This window comes from Gobio gobio, assembly GCF_949357685.1.
Source record: "Gobio gobio genome assembly, chromosome: 1".
Classification (NCBI taxonomy): domain Eukaryota; kingdom Metazoa; phylum Chordata; class Actinopteri; order Cypriniformes; family Gobionidae; genus Gobio; species Gobio gobio.
In genome coordinates this window covers 61,459,291-61,477,813 of record NC_137097.1, presented here as the reverse complement: position 1 = coordinate 61,477,813, position 18,523 = coordinate 61,459,291, and the positions used below count along the sequence as shown (strand labels likewise).

General features: G+C 36.9%; 2 protein-coding genes across 4 annotated transcripts in view; both read left to right on the top strand.

Moving 5' to 3' along the window:
* The first annotated feature begins 353 nt into the window (after window positions 1-353).
* Window positions 354-8,916, top strand: LOC307131464 (uncharacterized protein). Its single transcript, XM_079825131.1, has 10 exons — window positions 354-809; window positions 929-996; window positions 5,266-5,383; window positions 5,475-5,629; window positions 5,758-5,909; window positions 6,002-6,158; window positions 6,248-6,341; window positions 6,444-6,510; window positions 6,611-6,693; window positions 6,786-8,916. The coding sequence occupies exons 2-10, from the start codon at window positions 936-938 to the stop codon at window positions 7,636-7,638; spliced, it is 1,740 nt and encodes a 579-aa protein (XP_079681257.1). The 5' UTR covers window positions 354-809; window positions 929-935; the 3' UTR covers window positions 7,639-8,916.
* A 7,792-nt stretch (window positions 8,917-16,708) lies between these two features.
* The window catches only part of LOC307131472 (uncharacterized protein), a 67,874-nt gene continuing 66,059 nt past the window's right edge, over window positions 16,709-18,523 (top strand). For 2 of the 3 annotated variants that reach the window (XR_013817174.1, XM_079825140.1), the window contains exons 1-6: window positions 16,709-16,955; window positions 17,073-17,152; window positions 17,505-17,631; window positions 17,723-17,883; window positions 18,040-18,200; window positions 18,298-18,454. Coding sequence is in view for 1 of the 3 variants with exons in the window: in XM_079825140.1 (XP_079681266.1) it covers window positions 17,089-17,152; window positions 17,505-17,631; window positions 17,723-17,883; window positions 18,040-18,200; window positions 18,298-18,454 (670 nt within the window). In the remaining 2 variants the exon portion in view is untranslated. The remainder of the gene's footprint in view (window positions 16,956-17,072; window positions 17,153-17,504; window positions 17,632-17,722; window positions 17,884-18,039; window positions 18,201-18,297; window positions 18,455-18,523) is intronic. The other variant, XR_013817173.1, reaches the window with a different exon arrangement.

Below are 18,523 nucleotides of genomic sequence, written 5' to 3'. Positions count from 1 at the left end.
AATTTGCTAGTTAGTTTACACGCATTGTTACACACTGGTAATCAAAAATTTGAAATAATTTTTTTAATGTTTTTGAAAGAAGAAGGCTGAACTTATTTGATCAAAAATACAGTAAAACCACACATATTAAGAAATATTAATACAATTTCCAATAGTCCTAGTTGTTTTCTATGTATTGTAAAATGTCATTTATTTCTGTAAAAGCTGACTTTTCAGCATCATTACTTCAGTCAGTGTCACATGATCCTTCAGAAATCATTTTAATATGCTGTATTTTTCATATAATCTTTAAACTCTTTTGAGCTCTATTCCATAAAATTACAGATATAACTATAACCACTATAACTATAATTACTATAACCACTAGAAAGGCACCCTAACAGTCCACAGTCTGCGCTACATTCTAAGTCTTCTATCATTGCATTGTATACGGTCTGATTTTATGGTTGGTATTGAACTTTTGAGGTTTTTTTGAGGTAGAGATCAGCGTGAGCGCGAGTCTGTCAGGAACAGCACGGTCGCGAGCGGGGCGGGAGCGGCCGGGATGAGTCAGTGGAACAGCAGAACTGTTGGATCTGTTGCGTGTGTTCCTGGAAAGTTCGATACGCCTATTGGCAAGTTCCATGTTGCTTTGGCGAATGGGGAAGCATATGGTAGAGCATTATTTGCGCGGTTCAAACTGCTCGTCTGGGCATTTTATGCGTTTGGGACTGAAATAATATGTTTCATTTGTCTACAGAGTGATTAGTAAATTAGGCTTCTTTTATTTTTACTTTGCGGACGCGGTCATTTACAGTTAAGAAGACCAGGTATGAAAAACATTACACTTCAACTATATTTTGTGAGGAATCACATTTTATCATTTTATTTTATTACATACTCTATGTATTATTGTTTAAAGATGTATGATATATTTGTGCTTTTATAGGACGAGGATGTTTTCCACATTTCTTTGTCAGATCATCCTCGCACTCATCTGCCAAACACTTTGTTCCGGTAAATGTTTCTTTTGCTAAGAATGCATGCTTTTGCTCTATATGTTACTTTAATATATAATATCCCCATGTTTATCTGCTTCAACTGTGTGTGTGTGTGTGTGTGTGTGTGTGTGTGTGTGTGTGTGTGTGTGTGTGTGTGTGTGTGTGTGTGTGTGTGTGTGTGTGTGTGTGTGTGTGTGTGTGTGTGTGTTTGTGTGTGACATTATGGGGACAAAATGTCCCCAAAAAGATGGCAATATCCGAAATCCTTGTGATGACATTGTTGGTCCCCACAAGGAAAATAATATAAATAATATAACTACTAGGGTGAATACTGGTAAACTGGGACACTTTCTGATAATTTACCTTGTGCATAATTTTTTATTATGATCCAAATGTCTTAGCCCCTCATATGATTCTATTTTAAATAGCTTAAGATCTCTACTATACTACACTGTAAAAAATCTAACTCACAAACATTTTGACTAATGATAATGTTTTAGTTAACTGGACAATTAAATGCAAAAAAGTTGGCTTAACTGGTCAAAATAAGTTGGTTCAACAATTGTTGGACCAACCTTGTATTAATTGTAAATTCGATTTGTAAATGCAAGTTAATAAGCATACAAGTTGCAACAAGTTAACAATGCATTCTGGGTGCATCATGCAAAACTCATCCATGGCTCCCAGAATGCATTTCGGTATGAAGCATGTAACCATTGTTGAGATTTATAGGCTGACTCTTGATGTCTGTGTGAGAAAATCTCATAGGAGGTCAAAGTGCTTAATGTACAATCGGTTTTAAACCTTAGTCAACTATTTTGATTAAAACCATATTTGATCTTTTCTAGAATCACAATTTAAAAAAAGCTAATAGTATATTGCTCATATTAAACTCATAAAATCTGTGAATTAATCCACTACACAATGATTATATTCTTATCATCGAGCAGCTGACAGCATTTGATTATCTTTTCTTGCCAAACGTTAAAAAGTCGTCAAACTGCCCTAAAGAAAACACTCATCACCATGATGGTGACATAACAAAATAAAATTAAAAACTTAATCAGCTGAACAAAACATCTTAAATTGGGAGACATGTGACCTTACTCAGTTAATTGAGTTAAGTGAACTACTTTGTTTAAAATTTGAGTAAACTCAAAAAAGCTGTGCAGATAGTTGCCTTACAATTTTAAGTTATGTCAACTTTTCTTTTTTTACAGTGTATACAGAATAAAAAAAAGAAAGAAACATTAAACACAGGATGGGTGACTCTTCCTTAAACAAACATTGACCCTAAACCACATTTTTCCAGGCGTTTGTCAAACTGGGACACCTTTATTGGCAAACTGGGACACTCAAGTCAAACACATTAAATTATTATTTATTAAATTATAAGTGTAGGCCTAATGAATTAAATACACCATAACAATATAAACAAAAAAACAACAATAATAAACATCACTTTTTTTAAGGGACAGCAGTTTCACCCCCTCCCTCTCGCCTGCCCACAATATTTTGTATTGGGTTTAATTTATTTCATATAAATTTATATAAAAAATAGGAACCTTCATAAACATATCTTCTTATAGACTAATTAATTTCACACAGGCTAAATTAGATTTTTGCTTTTTGTACGGTTAGTCTACACGTCAATACAGCCAGTGCAAGTGAATGCCTCCCCGTCTTCAATGATGCCATTCTCCTTGCCACACATAAAACCAGTCCTCACAAATAATGCACATGATCCAATCCTCTGTCTTCTTGGGATCATTTATCACCACCAAATTTGGCTTTACAAATATTGCAAATGTCCTGACCATCCGAGCTTGTACCCTACATCTTTCTTGTTTTAGTTTTTTTTGACAGTCTTTGTTTTTTAAGGCAATTTATGAAATGTTGAATGTGAAAGAATATGAAAATTTAATCAGTCTTTGTTGAAATATCTAGCTAGCTAACTAAATTTATGAGGGGTATATAAAAAGGGAACTAAATTTCCCCATTAGAACGATTTAAATGGCTGTCCCAGTTTGCCAGTAGTACCCTGTCCCAGTTTAACAATACGCTATTGGCAAACTGGGACAGTGTCAAAATCGCATAAAAAACTAGATGATTAATATTAAATGTGATTTTTTTTATTTATTCACCATTACATCCCATAACAAAATATATTACAATTACAAACGATTCATGAGTTTTTTTTATTTTTATAACCATAACATTATTCACCTCAGAATGCTGTCATTTTACTTAACATCCCGATTCACTGCAAGGTGGTTGAATATGGTAAGCCACACTCCCTGTAAGTGATGTCATAGCCACATAACCTATATTTTTTTTTATCACATACTTGCTTATGATGAGCTCAGTGTTGATTTTTATTAATGGAAGCATGTTAATATATACATGTTAATATAGAAATTATAAAGCTCAACTGTCCCACTTTACCTGTATTCACCCTAATATAAATAATATAGCTTATAAATAGTGATATTTTTTGAAAATGTAAAAATGCCCCTTTCGAAAACGGTTCCTCACATTGCGTCGCTAGACACTTATGAAAACTCCTTTTCTCTCAATATTGAAGCCTTATTTTTAAAGTGCAGTGCAGCTGCACAGCCAACATTATGAACTTTTATAGCCAGTAGCTCCGCCCATTTTGGCAGGCTCAGCTCGCCGTTTGGTTCGCGCACATATGTCGCCTCGCCATAGGTTCGTGTTGAAGCGGCAGGTCAGATACCTGTGTCTCTTCTTTTATACACATATCCTTTTCAATGATTCTTTTTATTATATCCATAACCTGAATAATCCAGGATAATCAAAATAAATATCTCTTTCTCTGCTTTCATATGTAATCTAGAGATTATTGTAATTCTGTGTGATTTTATACTTTTATATATTTAGTTTGAGGATGATTTTGTAGAGTTAAATCTAGTCTCCCCAGCTGCTCTGGGTTGACCTCCAGCCAGGATGCATGGCTCACTCTCATGAAGGATAGCTGTGGCGGTATCGCTGTTTGGGTATTGAGTGTTCTCTTGATAAACGGTCATAATCCCCTGACATTAACTAGAGTGTGATGCCCTAGTGCTTGTATGTATGTGCGTTGTATGATTAGTGCAGATCCAGTATTGGAGATGGGCCTTCTTGTAGGCGATGCCAGACCTATAGACGCCTTTCTATGACCTCCGAGGTCATTGTGATCTAAAAATCTAGTCATGGGGCGACAACTAGTCTACCCATTTTAGTGATATGCTTTGCTATCTATCCTTGTGTGGAAATTTACCGTGACTGGGCATTTTCTCTGCAAATCAGAATCATTCCACATGGCAGTAATGACGTGGCTAGACCTTGAAAACAGTATAAATGTTCAGAAATTGTATGTTCGTTAGACGGAGGCGGGGAGACTGTTAGAGGGAGCGTGGCCTATGAACTCCTCTTGAAGCTGGCTTCTGCTGATGAAACTGCAAACTATTTTTCAGTAAATATTTCTTTAATGAATCTAACTCCTGACTCTTGGTCTTCATTTTTCACTACTGGTCCTGGGTCCTAAACTGTTACCCCAACAGTGCAGTTCCCGCAGCTCAACCAACCAGCACGCTTATAGCTTGCATAATGTTGGCTGTGCAGCTGCACTGCATTTAAAAAATAAAGCTTCAATATTTCGAGAAAAGGAGTTTCTAACGACGCAATACTCGTTCCCGTTTTTCTCAGGGAACCGAGGTTTCGCGAATAACCAAGACTTTTTCTGTGATGCTTAGGTTTAGGGGTAGAGTAGGGGGATAAAACAGTGTAGAAAGCCCCCATAAAACATTAAAACACAAAATGTGTTTGTGTTTGTGTCACTCATATCTTCAATTGTTGCATATACCGAGCTGCAGCGGACACATTTGTAAATTACTTTACTTGGACCCATTGTGCGAACTGTCTCTTTAATACCGCGTGCTTTATATACATGTTACTGCTGATTGGGCTGACATTTTTGACACACCCACCAAACAAGAGAAAACGTATCTCAAACCCTGTTGCACACCGTTTCCAGGAAACATGTCGTTCAACCCAGAAAGCAGAAACCATAGCAAAACATTGCGCACTGGTTTGAGATTGAACGTGCCCCTGTCCTGTTAAATTTTACTTTAATAAAAGTTTTTTTTATTTATTCACGCAGTATTTAACCAGTCAAAACAACAACGTTTACTTTAACAAAACAAGTTCTACTTTAGTCATTTGTGATGGTGATTTCACTTCTTTTAATTTCCTCTCTTTCCTTTCATCTCATAAATCTCTCTAGAACCCACAGAGGAGGACTTTAAGTGTTTCAATGACTATGAGACAGAAATGAAGTGCAGTTTCGAGTCTGACGGCCTAAGTTGCTCTGAATACAAACTCAACATCACAGTAGTAGATTCGTAAGTGTTTGGTTAATTTCTCTATAACTATAACTAAAAGTATTTACTGTTCATTTAGCTATCAATGACACGATTAACTCTTATATTCCAGGTTTAAAAAATATACATGCATCTTCGAGAGAAGTCAACACAGTGCCAGTTGTGAATGCAAAATTGAAGGGTTTGTTTTACCAGAGAAAATCTCTACCACACTTCTGAAAGGAACAAATGTTTTATTAGCCAAAACATTTAAAACAAGTAATTTCAGTGAGTATAATTGTTGTTTATGTTTATTTTAGGCTTTTCTATTACTTTTACATTTTCTGAAATTGAAAAAAAAAGTGTTATCTGGCCTTATCTGACACATTTACAACTGTGATTTTCATTTTCTGCAGTCAAACCAAAAACTCCAGTCGTATCAGTGCAGAAGACTGAAAAAGGAAATTTTAATGTAACTTGGGATAACCAGTATGAGAAAAAAGGAAATTTTTTTGCAGATAATTTGAGAATACATCTGACCTATAGGATTAAAGGAGGACATGAAAACGTAAGGAAGATAATATATATGATTTTGATATGAAATATATTCATGCATATTCACACAACGATGTATCATAAAGAAAAACATTGTCCATACAGATTTCCAAAACGGTGTCAAACTCCCAGGCATTTTATGAGATTGTGGGCACACATCTCCAGCCAAACACCAACTACATTCTGACAGCAAATATGAGCACAAAATATAACGATCACAAGATACTGAGTGACGAGAGCGAACCAGTTGAGTTCACCAGCTGTAAGTTTATGTATTTTGTTCTCAGAGTCATCACTGTGTGTGTTTTAATGCTCTTTAATAATCCGGATCAATCTGTATGCGCTCCACAGCCTCATCTCCACATGAATTAGTCAAAATGGTGGTTCCAGCTCTATGTGTTGGTTTAATCATCATCATTTGTACTATCTTCATCTGCGTTTTGAGGTGAGGTCTCCGTTTTGTGTCTCACAATCATTCAACATTTTGCTATTAATTTGTGCATCGTTGACAAATTTTGTTCTGACACACTTTACTTCCTCATTACAGGATGAAGATGAATTGGTGGGACAAAATCTCCAAGCCAAAAATAAATGCCAATCTTGGAGAAAAGAAGGTGGGAGAAAGATATGCAATTTGTTTAGTTAACTATTTATTTTTATCTTGAAATAGTTATCTATTAACTCTACCCCTTATTTTTCATTGTTGTTTAACAGGGTCATATTTTGCCGCCTTCCCATATGAACCTCTCCCCAATCCATGATATTCCAAAACTGGACTTTCAGGAGGAAAAAAAGTTGTATGTTTTTCTGAAAAACTCAGAAACGAATGACAGACTAGCATCATTCTAATTCTGATTAATAATGCCTCAACATGTTTGTCTCTCTACAGGATCTCGGCGTCATCAATAGATACAAACAATGAGAAAAGTTCTCACAGTGTTGAGTCAGCGGCAGACGATGGGCAGTCTGACTTTGATTCTGGTAGTGACAAGGAGAATTGCAGTGCGATCAACGTCTCATCACGTGTCAATCATGCCGTAGGTGAGGATTTCAAATCCTTTTTTACCAACAACACACCCGGCAATGAGGGCACTGCGATGGTAGTCAAGAGTGTTGGTATAAGTTCCTCAAAAGACCGCAACCGTGCAAACCGAGATTCGGGAAACTGCTCTGGCTCATTGGTTTTCAGCAACATGTCGTATTTGGAAACGTCCACTGATCATTCTTCATTCCTGGAGCAGCTGAGTTGTGATCATTCCTGTCAATCCAACAAGAAGGACGTTTTTAGCTTCGAAGACGTCTCTATGAGCGCTGATATCAGCAAAAGCCAGATTAACTGTCCCGCTAATGATGCTATGGAAGACTGTTATCAGTGCTTCAACAGTGTTGTGAACCAGGGAAATGATCCAGATGCAGATGTTCGCTTGAACCTTTCAAATGATGTTGATGCTGATGAAAAGTTAATTGTGAAAAATCTCATCACTAGTAAAAATCCACTTTATCCTTCTCTGTTGGTCCATGATGTCACACCAAGTGATGGTGGATATCAGGCTTTTGAAGGCTTAACAAAGAGCACAGAAGGACAGTGGAGCACGAGCATCAGAACTGAACAAGCGCTTAATGAATGTGGAGCGCTGAAATTCCCCAAAGATCCCACATCATCAGAGCAGCAAAGTTTGAGGGCCACTTCTTTGCATTTCTCACCCATTATTCAAATAGACATGTCCTATCAGTCTGTCTAGCTGCACTCTACATAACTGAAACACTGAATTATTTTTGTATTTAACCTCTACAGTTACAAAGAAATATGACCAATAAGATCTACTGTATGCAAATGTTCATTGTTTGTGTAAATCAACGCCAAGACCTTGAATTTAGGTTTGAGTGTTTCTAAGCGAAGATTTTGAACAGTGCCTTAAATGCTCAAAGAGGTCATGCTTTACTATTCTTGACATACATTTTTCTTTATTATTGTACACAATTACACAAACAATGTCAAATGTGACACTGAGTCACATTTGCAAATGTAAATTTTAAAGGCATGATAACAAGGCCAAGATGGTTCTTATCATTCTGTGCTGTTAAAACAAACAATAGGTATTTGTTTATTCATCTCTGCAGTTGTATTGAATCATTCCTTTGAAAGCATCACCATACTAGGGAACTAGATCTAATAACGAAATGTTTGCATAACATTTTGGGTTTCATAATTTCAGCAATAAGGCACTGTGCCTTAAATACTCTAGGAGGTCACGTATTACTTTTCTTGCCATTTTTGTATTCTATTATTTGACAATCGCTCATTTCAAATTTTAAAGGCATTTCTAAACCTATATGTGATAACTCATTCTGTGAAAGAACTTGTATTTTTCTTTCTTTAAAACAAGATACGGTCTGTATATGTTTATGTTATGTTTTTGTTTCTTAATTTCCAACAGGAATACTTAACATAGCTTGGACAGTTCATAGACAGTACCTACTTAGCCTGTTTAACTATGCTGTCAAACAAATGATAGATATATGCCTAAAACGTTATATTATTTTTGTATTAATTATATTATGTTGGTGGTTTTCGCAAACTAAAGCACTCTTAACATTCTCAATAAGAACAATGTAGATACATACTTCTACTTGATGTTCATACTTATAAATAAAACCACATAATTGTGAAACAGAGTCTGAGTAAATACTGCAGTCTTTCGGGGGAAGTTGAACAGGTTTTGACAGGGCTTTTGTGTTATCCTATTGTTGTGAACCAGGAAGCTAGATTACATGATTTTTCCGCCCTTTGAAAGCACGTCATACACTTGTGCATGTCGAGACATTTACACATAATGTTGGTTTCACAGAACTATGTCTAAACAAAAGACAACTTTGTTCCCTTAAAGCTGTAGGCGTACTTCACTATGAATAGAATGAAAGCGAAAGTTCCAGAGGTATGTAACTATTGAAAGTTGTCTTGAAATTAAATATGGTTGTACGCATTTGGCATGTTAAATTATTAAATAGTTCTTGTCAAGCAAAAGCAAAAATTGTAGATTAGTCATTTGGACAATTGCAGCGGCATCCCCTCTTCCCATACCAAATATACTCGTCAAATTTGCTTCAGGAACCTGAAAAAGATTAACCAAGACACTTTAAAGCAGCACTAGGTAACTTTTCAACCTTCATAATATATTTTCAAAACTCTTGTGATGATACATCGACTTACAATAGGTTGAATGACACGTCTGCCATAGCCTGACGGGGTCTGTATCGTTTTTAATCGTACTTTTAAACTTCGGGTTTCGGGTAGTAACCCGAGAAAAAAAAAGAACTACAAAATTCGACTGCTTTACGGCATATACGTCACTTCCACCACCACCCCCACTTCCTTAAATTCGGACGTGCGAGAAAAACTATAATTGTTTATTATTTATTATTATCATGGCCGAAGCAGCACAGAAAAATAAGAAAGCAAAGGTTTTGTCGGAGGAAAGCAAAAAGAGGAAACGAGAAAGTGATCGGATTAAAGGCAGGACGAGGATCAACATTGGGCCAGCGTTTGCTCGTTGGCGTGAGCTGAAGGAGGAGGGGCTACATTCCTGCAAGTAAATACATAAGACGTATAAAATCATATTTTAGGATACCTAACATGTCTGTGATATTGGTTTATTTGTCTTTCCTCAAGCTATAATGCAAATCGATTTTTCAAATTTGCAGATTCATCTATGGTAGCTTGATATTATAATATTGACGATATATGGTTATTACCTACCACTCAAACATTGAATTGAAGTATCATATAGATTCTGTAAAACGGGAACCAATAGACTAGGCTACTATAATGACGCTGGCTTGTAAACGTGAGCATCGCGATCATTTGGCGTTTGAAAAAAATAAAACCCATGAAATTATATTCATATGACATGCTGAACATATGCCACTGTACCTGGGATGAAGACATTTCACACGCGACGCAAGCAGAACACCTGCATGAACTCCTCCTGCAGTGTTCAGGGCTATCATAGTTGTCATGTCAACAAATGCACGTGCGATGCATCCGCTGATGTAGAATGACAGTTTACGACAGTAGTAGAGGACAATACTGTTTCACAACTGTAGGGGGAGCCCGAGAGCAAAAGTTACCTAGTGCTGCTTTAACTATAGACCTCCAGCAACTCTCCTCTGCTGATCTCTCCTCAGTCACGGAGTGGGTTGACTTCTACAACCAATCTCTGAGCAACATTCTAGATCTTCACGCCCCTGTCAGAACTAGAATGGTCACCTTCTCGCGCTCAGCCCCCTGGTACACCTGCAAACTCCGGAAGATGAAGACGGTTGGGCGTGTACTTGAGAGGCGTCTCAAGCTTTGAGGACTCACTGTTCATAGGCTAGCCTATAGAGAGCATCAGAAAGCCTACGCAAGGTCCTTGAGAGATGCTCAGTCACAGTTCTACTCTTGCATCATTAACAATAACCCTGGAAACTCCAAAAAGCTATTCTCCACTATAAATCACATCATCCTCAAACCGCAAACACACTCTTTTTCAGAAGCCAAAGAAGAGAGGTGCAATAAGTTCATGACCTTTTTTAGGAACAAAGTCTACAACATCCACTTTCACCTATCTAGCATCATCACCTATCTAGGACATCATCAGAAAGGTGAAACCATCCCCCTGTGCACTGGATCCTTTTCCCACAGCCTTGGCAAAATCTAACCTCTGTGACTTAAGTCCCTTTATAACCAAGATCATTAATCATTCCCTCCAGGCTGGCCATGGTTCCTTCATCACTAAAAACTGCTTTCATCAGACCACTTCTTAAAAAACCCACTTTAGACCCAGATGTTATTGACAACTACAGACCCATCTCCAACCTTCCATACCTCTCTAAGGTGCTGGAAAAAGTTGTTGCTGCACTTTCGATACTGTTGATCATAACATCCTCCTTCACCGTTTACATTCCACCGTCGGTCTCTCTGACTCTGCCCACAACTGGTTCTCATCTTATCTTACTGGGAGAACTGAATATGTTGCGTTGGGAGAAGCTACATCCCTGTCACACAACGTCACCTGCGGTGTCCCTCAAGGCTCAGTGCTCAGCCCCACCCTGTTCATTCTCTACATGCTCCCCTTGGCCGTGTCAACTTTACCTTAGGACAAATTCTTCCCCCTGTGCTGACCTCACTCCATCCACTTTGATCACTTGCCTGGATGAGATAAAGGCGTGGATGAAGCAAAACTTTCTGCAGCTAAACAGCTCCAAGACTTGAAGCAATCCTAGTCGGCACTCCACTTCAGGTCCGGAATTCCGTTATCACCAGCATTGCTTTCTCTGATCAGGAAATTCCACTTTCTACATCAGTCACCAACCTGGGGGTCAGAATGGAATCGCAACTTACTTTTGAAGCTCACATCAAACATCTGTGTAAGACCTCCTTCTTCCACCTCAGAAACATTGCCAAACTTCGTCCCATACTAACACTGGCAGATGCGGAGAAGCTTGTCCACGCCTTTGTCGCCTCCAGGCTGGACTACTGCAATGAGCTCCTTATCGGGATCCCTGGCAAAAATCTCTAGAAGCTACAGTATATTCAGAAAAGCACTGCTAGGATCCTGATGAGGGTGCGCAAATACTACCATATCACCCCCATTCTTAAATCACTCCACTGGCTTCCTGTCTCACTCAGGATTGAGTATAAGATCTCCCTCCTTACTCACCAGTGCATCCATGGTGACGCACCCCCCTATCTCAAGGAACTCCTCACCACACAAACATCCACACATAACCTCCGTTCTGTTTCAACTTTTCCTCTCAAAACTCCCACGACCAAACTCCGTACTATGGGAGATCGGGCCTTCTGCTCAGCAGCCCCCAGTCTGTGGAATACTCTCCCTGAACACTTGCGGACCCCACAGACTAGATGCTTTTAAACGTGGTCTTAAAACCCACCTTTTTAGCAGAGCTTTTGATTGATTTGTTACTTCTTCATTTTTCAGTTTTATTTATATTTTTTTTGATTGTTTTAAATCTGTAGCACTTTGAGATTTTGTTTAATATAAAGTGTGTTACAAATAAAATGTATTATTATTATTATTATTATTATTATTATTATTATTATTATTATTATTATTATTATTATTATTATTATTATTCATCTGCTGGTCGTTAATGTGCATCATCTTTTATGACACCCGAAATGAAATGATATCATTCAACAGAATGTGTACATTTAAGTGTAGATGAGACTATGCGTCCCAACTCGCATAGGCTACAATCCGTCCTAAATAGTATTCAAAAATAGAATTAGTGTGTCCCAAATTGTAGTATGTTGAAAAGAGTATTCCAAAGATACCCGGATGGTCTGCACTCGATATTGCCCACAACCCATTGCTAGTTGATTCGATTAAAACTACAAATGCGGATAAAAAGTGTTAAACTAAAACTACAAACATGACGGATGTGCGAGTCTGACGGATAAATAGAGAGGTTTAGATAAAGGTGTTTGAGTGAATTATCAGTATTTAGTCTGACTAAAAGATATTTATTCAATGGTATCACTTGCAGCAGCAGCATTGTGAACTTTTGTACTGATAGCCTACGGTCATTAACTTTTAAATGCATCATTATATTTAAACTGCAATGAAGAGCCACAGATGGCAGATCAACGTGTTACTTTTAGGTTGTGGTATAAGTAATTTAGGCGAATTGGGACGCAACATTTTTAGTTCTGTTTTAGCATTTCGATATCATCAACAACAAAATAATAAACACCAAAGGCCTGTTGCATGAAGCTAGCTGAACAAAATCTGAGTTTCAGAGTAGGTTTAGAGTTGACAAACCTGGTTTAAATCAAGTTCAACGGTCTCTCAAAGTTCTCTGTCAACTCAGGTTTAATCCAGTTTGCGATTAACTCTAAAGCGCATGCACCAGAAAGTGTGACACGTGTGGCAAACAGCCAATCACAGTGTCTGTTTGATTCACTTCTAGCAAAAGAGACGGTGCAATTTACTTCTCTTCTGAAGAAAATGATCATGATATTATATACGTTTACAAAGCAGGAATAAACACTGCTGTTGCAGCGAAAGTTTGAGAAGGCAGCTAATAAAATATCTGACAATATCAATGCATGATTTGAATCAAAGAAATATGCCTAATAATTATGGGTTCCCAAAGAGCTCAAATGAATACACATTAAAAGTAATTATAATTCATATAATATAAATATAATAAATAATTAGCACAAAGCAAAAGATGAGCAGTTTGTTCACTATAAACTGCTTTAATTTGGAACGAGAGATACAGGGGTTGTGGCTTTATTGCATCTTTACTTGCAGCTTGTAGTTTGTTTCAATAATGTAGAAGAATGAAAGTTTGATTCATCTTTATTAACGTCCACCATAACAGGGTAATTCAGTTCTCACAAGTCCCCACATGTCTTCACATACGTCCTTTTCATCCACCGCCTTCTCGCGATATTTACTCCTGTTACGGTAACACATAGGGTCAAAACAGTCCAACAGTACCACTGTCTACACAGCTGATTGGTCCAGTTTGGGCTTGCGATCTCTAACCAAGAATAAAACCTGCTCCAGAGCAGGTTAGCCGTGGTTACCATGGTGATGAACACTTCTAAAAACCAATCCACCTTCTTGAGCCCGAAAAACCAGAGTTTGCTCAAACTAATCTCGAACTTACATGGGTAGCAACTGAAACCAGCTTTGTGCAATAGGTCACAGGTGTAGATTATTCATTTGGATTTTTGCAGCACCATCTGCTGGGCATTTACGTGAAGTTCAAAAACACGCTCAGCTTCCATGACATGATCAACTGAAATGACAGTAGACATTTCTACTTGTTTTCAGCAAAATCACACATTCATGGAATTTAATAGTAAGTAGTATGGGATGGCGAGGACATAACGAGTTTTTCCCCTCACATCTCACAGACAACAATAATATAGCCAGTAGGGGTGAATTCAGGGTGATTGGGACACTTTTTGGGACTTTTTCCAAGTCATCTGCATCTCAATGGCAAAAAGTGTCCCAATCACCCAATTGACCCCTACCTATACATTCCCAAAAAGTGTCCTAAAAAGCATCTTGCTTTAACCAGAACAAATAAATCAGTCCTTTTTGCACAGAGGAGTTCATATGATCAGTGTCACGATAACATTTCTGTACAATGATTCTAAATCCGCTACGCTAAGAACAGTCAAACATTTTAAAGAAATATTTGCCTATTTTCAGTCGTGTGTCATGATTTCTGATTAATATTGCTCATGATTGCCTTTAAAATCACTTATCCATGATTTCAAACCTTGGTTGCATGCCAGTTAGCCAGCAAAGGGAACATTCTCAAAACTTTGGCTAACGTAGAACGTTCAGTATGAGTTATCAGGTCATTAATAATGTTCTCACAACGTTAGCACAAAAATGTTATTCATACATTGTTCATGGAACATTTTTCTGAAATGTTTTATTTGGACAGCCTATGTTTCTTTAAAAGAGGCCTATTACTTGTTTCAGAACGTTCAAAGAACTAAAAGTCTCATCCACACTTAAATGTATTATATACATATTTTGTAAGACAATGTTGCCCTCTGTTGGTATGGAATCGTAAGATGGCTGCTCGAACACATCCGGTGAGCCATCCAGTCATTTATATAGATCAGTGGTATATATAATTTCTGTCTTTGGGCTGGTTGGCTGTCAGCGTTGCTGGGCAACTCATTTAGCTCTCCCTATAACTTCCTTTTTTTTGTCATTCTTTGTCAGATCGTTGTGGCTCATGTCTGCCGTGTCTTTTCCGTCCCTTGTTCTAGTTTCTGTTCATGTGTGTTTGCCACTCGTTCATGTTTGGATTACTTGCTGCAACCGCTGTTCCTGGAGTTCTCTCTGACTCAACTAGCCCATTGCAATCAGATCCACACTGCCAGTCGTGGTCTCTAATTACTCTAACCATTATTCGTGGCCTAATGTGATTAGAGAGTCAAACTGATAACCCAAAGATTGCGGGTTTGATTATATATAATGCCAGGAAATGACTGAGGAGCCCATGAGCAAGGCACGGCACCTAATCCCTCCCAACAAAATGGCTGCCCACTACTCCTTATGTGTGTGTGTTCACTGCTCACTGCTCCTAATGTGTGTGTGCACTAACTTGGATGGCTTAAATCTAGATGACAAATTCTGAGTAGGCTATGGGTTACCATATTTGGCCACCACATGTCACATTCAATGTTCACTTTCCACAGCCTGTCATCGCTTCACTGCTGTTCAACTATGCCTGACCATTGTTTTTCTCTGAGTTTATGTTGTTAAACTCTCTGTATGATTGCATTCACTTGGATCCAGTTGTTATTTCCTGACAGGCTGCCGCTATCATTAATGTTAACTGTTCAACCAACAACCCAGAGATAAATAGCCACGTATGAATTTTCTTAAAAAAATAAGACTATGCAAATTAATATACCTTACGGAAACTTTTCTACAATGTTTTTTTACCAATAATACCAATATATATATATATATATATATATATATATATATATATATATATATATATATATATATATATATATATATATATATATATATATATATATATAATTATATAATTATTGTTGTAGTTAAATCATGGTAATCACAAATTAAACATGGGTTTGCTACACTAACCATAGTTTGTGGTACTTGTTGTAAAACCGTTATACAACTGCTAATCAATCTGCCAAAAATGAAGTAGGCCTACATGTCATTAGATTATATTACACTTTAAAATACTCGTAATCAGACGACATGTTGTTCTCACAATGGCAGTAAAGTATTCATAATTTACTGCCATAATATCCATATAAAACCTACTGCTTATATGCGTTCAAAAGGTCTTCCAGGTTTGTGGAATCACACACACAGACCAGACACTAGTCATGTGCTGATCACTGAAAACATCACACAGCATTTGATCAGTGGATTTACAGAAATCATTTCACTTTTAAGAGTTTTCTCAACATTGCAACACTGCATATCTAATGAGTTCCTGATGAACACATTAATTATTATTTGAATCATCACCCAGTGAGTCACTTTACCATTATTACTGTCATTGGAAGGCGTTTGTCTTTCAAACACATTCAAATGTACAAATGCAATGCAAATCCAAACTTTTTTGTCAGCTGAACCTCTTTGACCTAATATGTTTTTTACTTGAAGTACCGCCTGAGATTTTAAATTAATAAGTTAGGTCAATAATAAAATTGTCAATAATAATAATAATAATAATAAATAATAATACAATTGAGTTCACTGTTCTCTAATGTCGGTTAATGGTCACATATGGCATGCAGGTAAACAAATATTTCTAAAAATCTATTTTTTTAGTAAATGTTTTATCTTGATTTTTTTTTTTAAATTCATTTTTATGTCTTAACTATATAGCTTTTTTTATTAAACTCACAAACCCCTGCAGTTCCATCATGAACCCCCAGTCGGATGGGAAACCCTGAAGGTTATGCACTTCATGTTGTTAATAACAAAGAATGGAATATATTTTTTCCTCAATATGGTACAAGATTATACTATTCAAATAAATGTGATACACGAGCTAGGTTAAAAGTAGCTAATCTAGGAGTATTTTAAAAAGCAGTCAGAATATGCCTATATTACCAACAATGAGTACATTCCTTACTAAAATGTTTGCCATATAATTTGGAAAAAGTATTTGACGACTACAATCTGAAAGCAATCTACCAGCACTGCTTACTAATTAACTAACTGCATGTTAATGAATAATAGGAACGGAATAAATCTAGCCTATCTAAACGCGGGCGGAGCACCAAAAAAAAAAAAAAAAAAAAAAAAAAAACCTGAGGAAGAGTGAAACGACTGTTCAGTAAAGCTCAGTCCGCCATAGCCAAAATCCACGATGCATTTGCGATTAAGAAAGTATATTGAAACTATAATGCGTGAAGTTTCTGGCAATTTTATGTGTTCGTTCGTGAGTGAAACCGTATTAGTCTACTTCTTAAGTAGTCTAATTTAGTTTTCTTTGCAACGTACGGGGCAACAGACTAAAGAAGGTATGAAAGCGTAGCAAAATAGGCTGTTTTTCGAAAGATAATAGGTTTTTGCTATTTTAACATTTTATCTCGTAAGATTGGACATGTAAGAGAAGGTAATTGTGTTTTTTACTACAGGACGAGGACGGACACAATGTTTTCCACAGTTCTTCTGAGTCAGATCCTCCTCACGCTGCTCTGCCAGACACTTTGTTGTGGTAAGTTATTTTTGTAGAACTCGTAGGCCTAAATCACAGTCTAATTCTTAAACGCGTGTACTTGTACAGTAATCTTTGTAAGAACCAGTTTTAGTTTCTTAACAAACTAAAACAAAGTGACAAAGTGAGTAGTGTGACAAAGTGAGTTTGTCCTCACTTTTTGACAGGCTGTTTGAGGGAGTGGTTAAAGGGACTTGGGATTGGGTTAGTTTTTAATATAAATGTCCTCACAAAGATAGCCATATACAAACGTGTGTTTGTCACAATCACTCTGAAAACAACTTCTACTTGGTCATTTGTGACAGTGTCTTCACTTCTTCTTTTATTCTCCATCCGTAAAAAAAAAACCCAGAACCCACAGAGGAGGACTTTAAGTGTTACAATGACTACGAGACCGAAATGAAGTGCAGTTTCGAGTCTGACGGCCTCATAAGTTGCTCTGAATACAAACTCAACATCACACACCCTGTAGTAGATTCGTAAGTGTTTGGTTAATTTCTCTATAACTATAACTAAAAGTATTTACTGTTCATTTAGCTATCAATGACACGATTAACTCTTATATTGCAGGTTTCTAACATATACATGCATCTTCGAGAGAAGTCAACACAGTGCCAGTTGTGAATGCAAAATTGAAGTCCAAGGGTTTGTTTTAACAGAGATATTCTCTACCACACTTCTGAAAGGAACAAATGTTTTATTAGCCAAAACATTCGAGACAGGGAATTTCAGTGAGTATAATTGTTGTCTTTATGTTCATGTTAAGCTTTTTCTTTAAGAGATTAAGTAAAATGTGCATGCTTTTTCAGTTCTGAATGAAGAAATCTAAATTAAAGTTTCATCCGACCATATAACTTGCTTACAACTGTGATTTTCATTTTCTGCAGTCAAACCAAAAACTCCAGTCTTATCAGTGCAGAAGACTGAAAATGGAAATTTTAATGTAACTTGGGATGACAAGTATAAGAAAATAAATTCTAGAGGAGGATATTTTGCAAGAAATTTGGAAATGCATCTGACCTATAGGTTTGAAGGAGGACATGAAACAGTAAGGGAGATGATATATAAATTGTATGAAATATATTCATGCATATTCACACAAAGATGTATCATAAAGAAATTAAAGACAAACATTGTCCATACAGATTCCCAAAACGGTGTCAAACTCCCAGCCATTTTATGAGATTGTGGGCACACATCTCCAGCCAAACACCAACTACATTCTGACAGCAAGAATGAGCACAAAATATAACGAACACAAGATATTGAGTGACGAGAGCGAACCAGTTGAGTTCACCAGCTGTAAGTTTATGTATTTTGTTCTCAGAGTCATCACTGTGTGTGTTTTAATGCTCTTTAATAATCTGGATC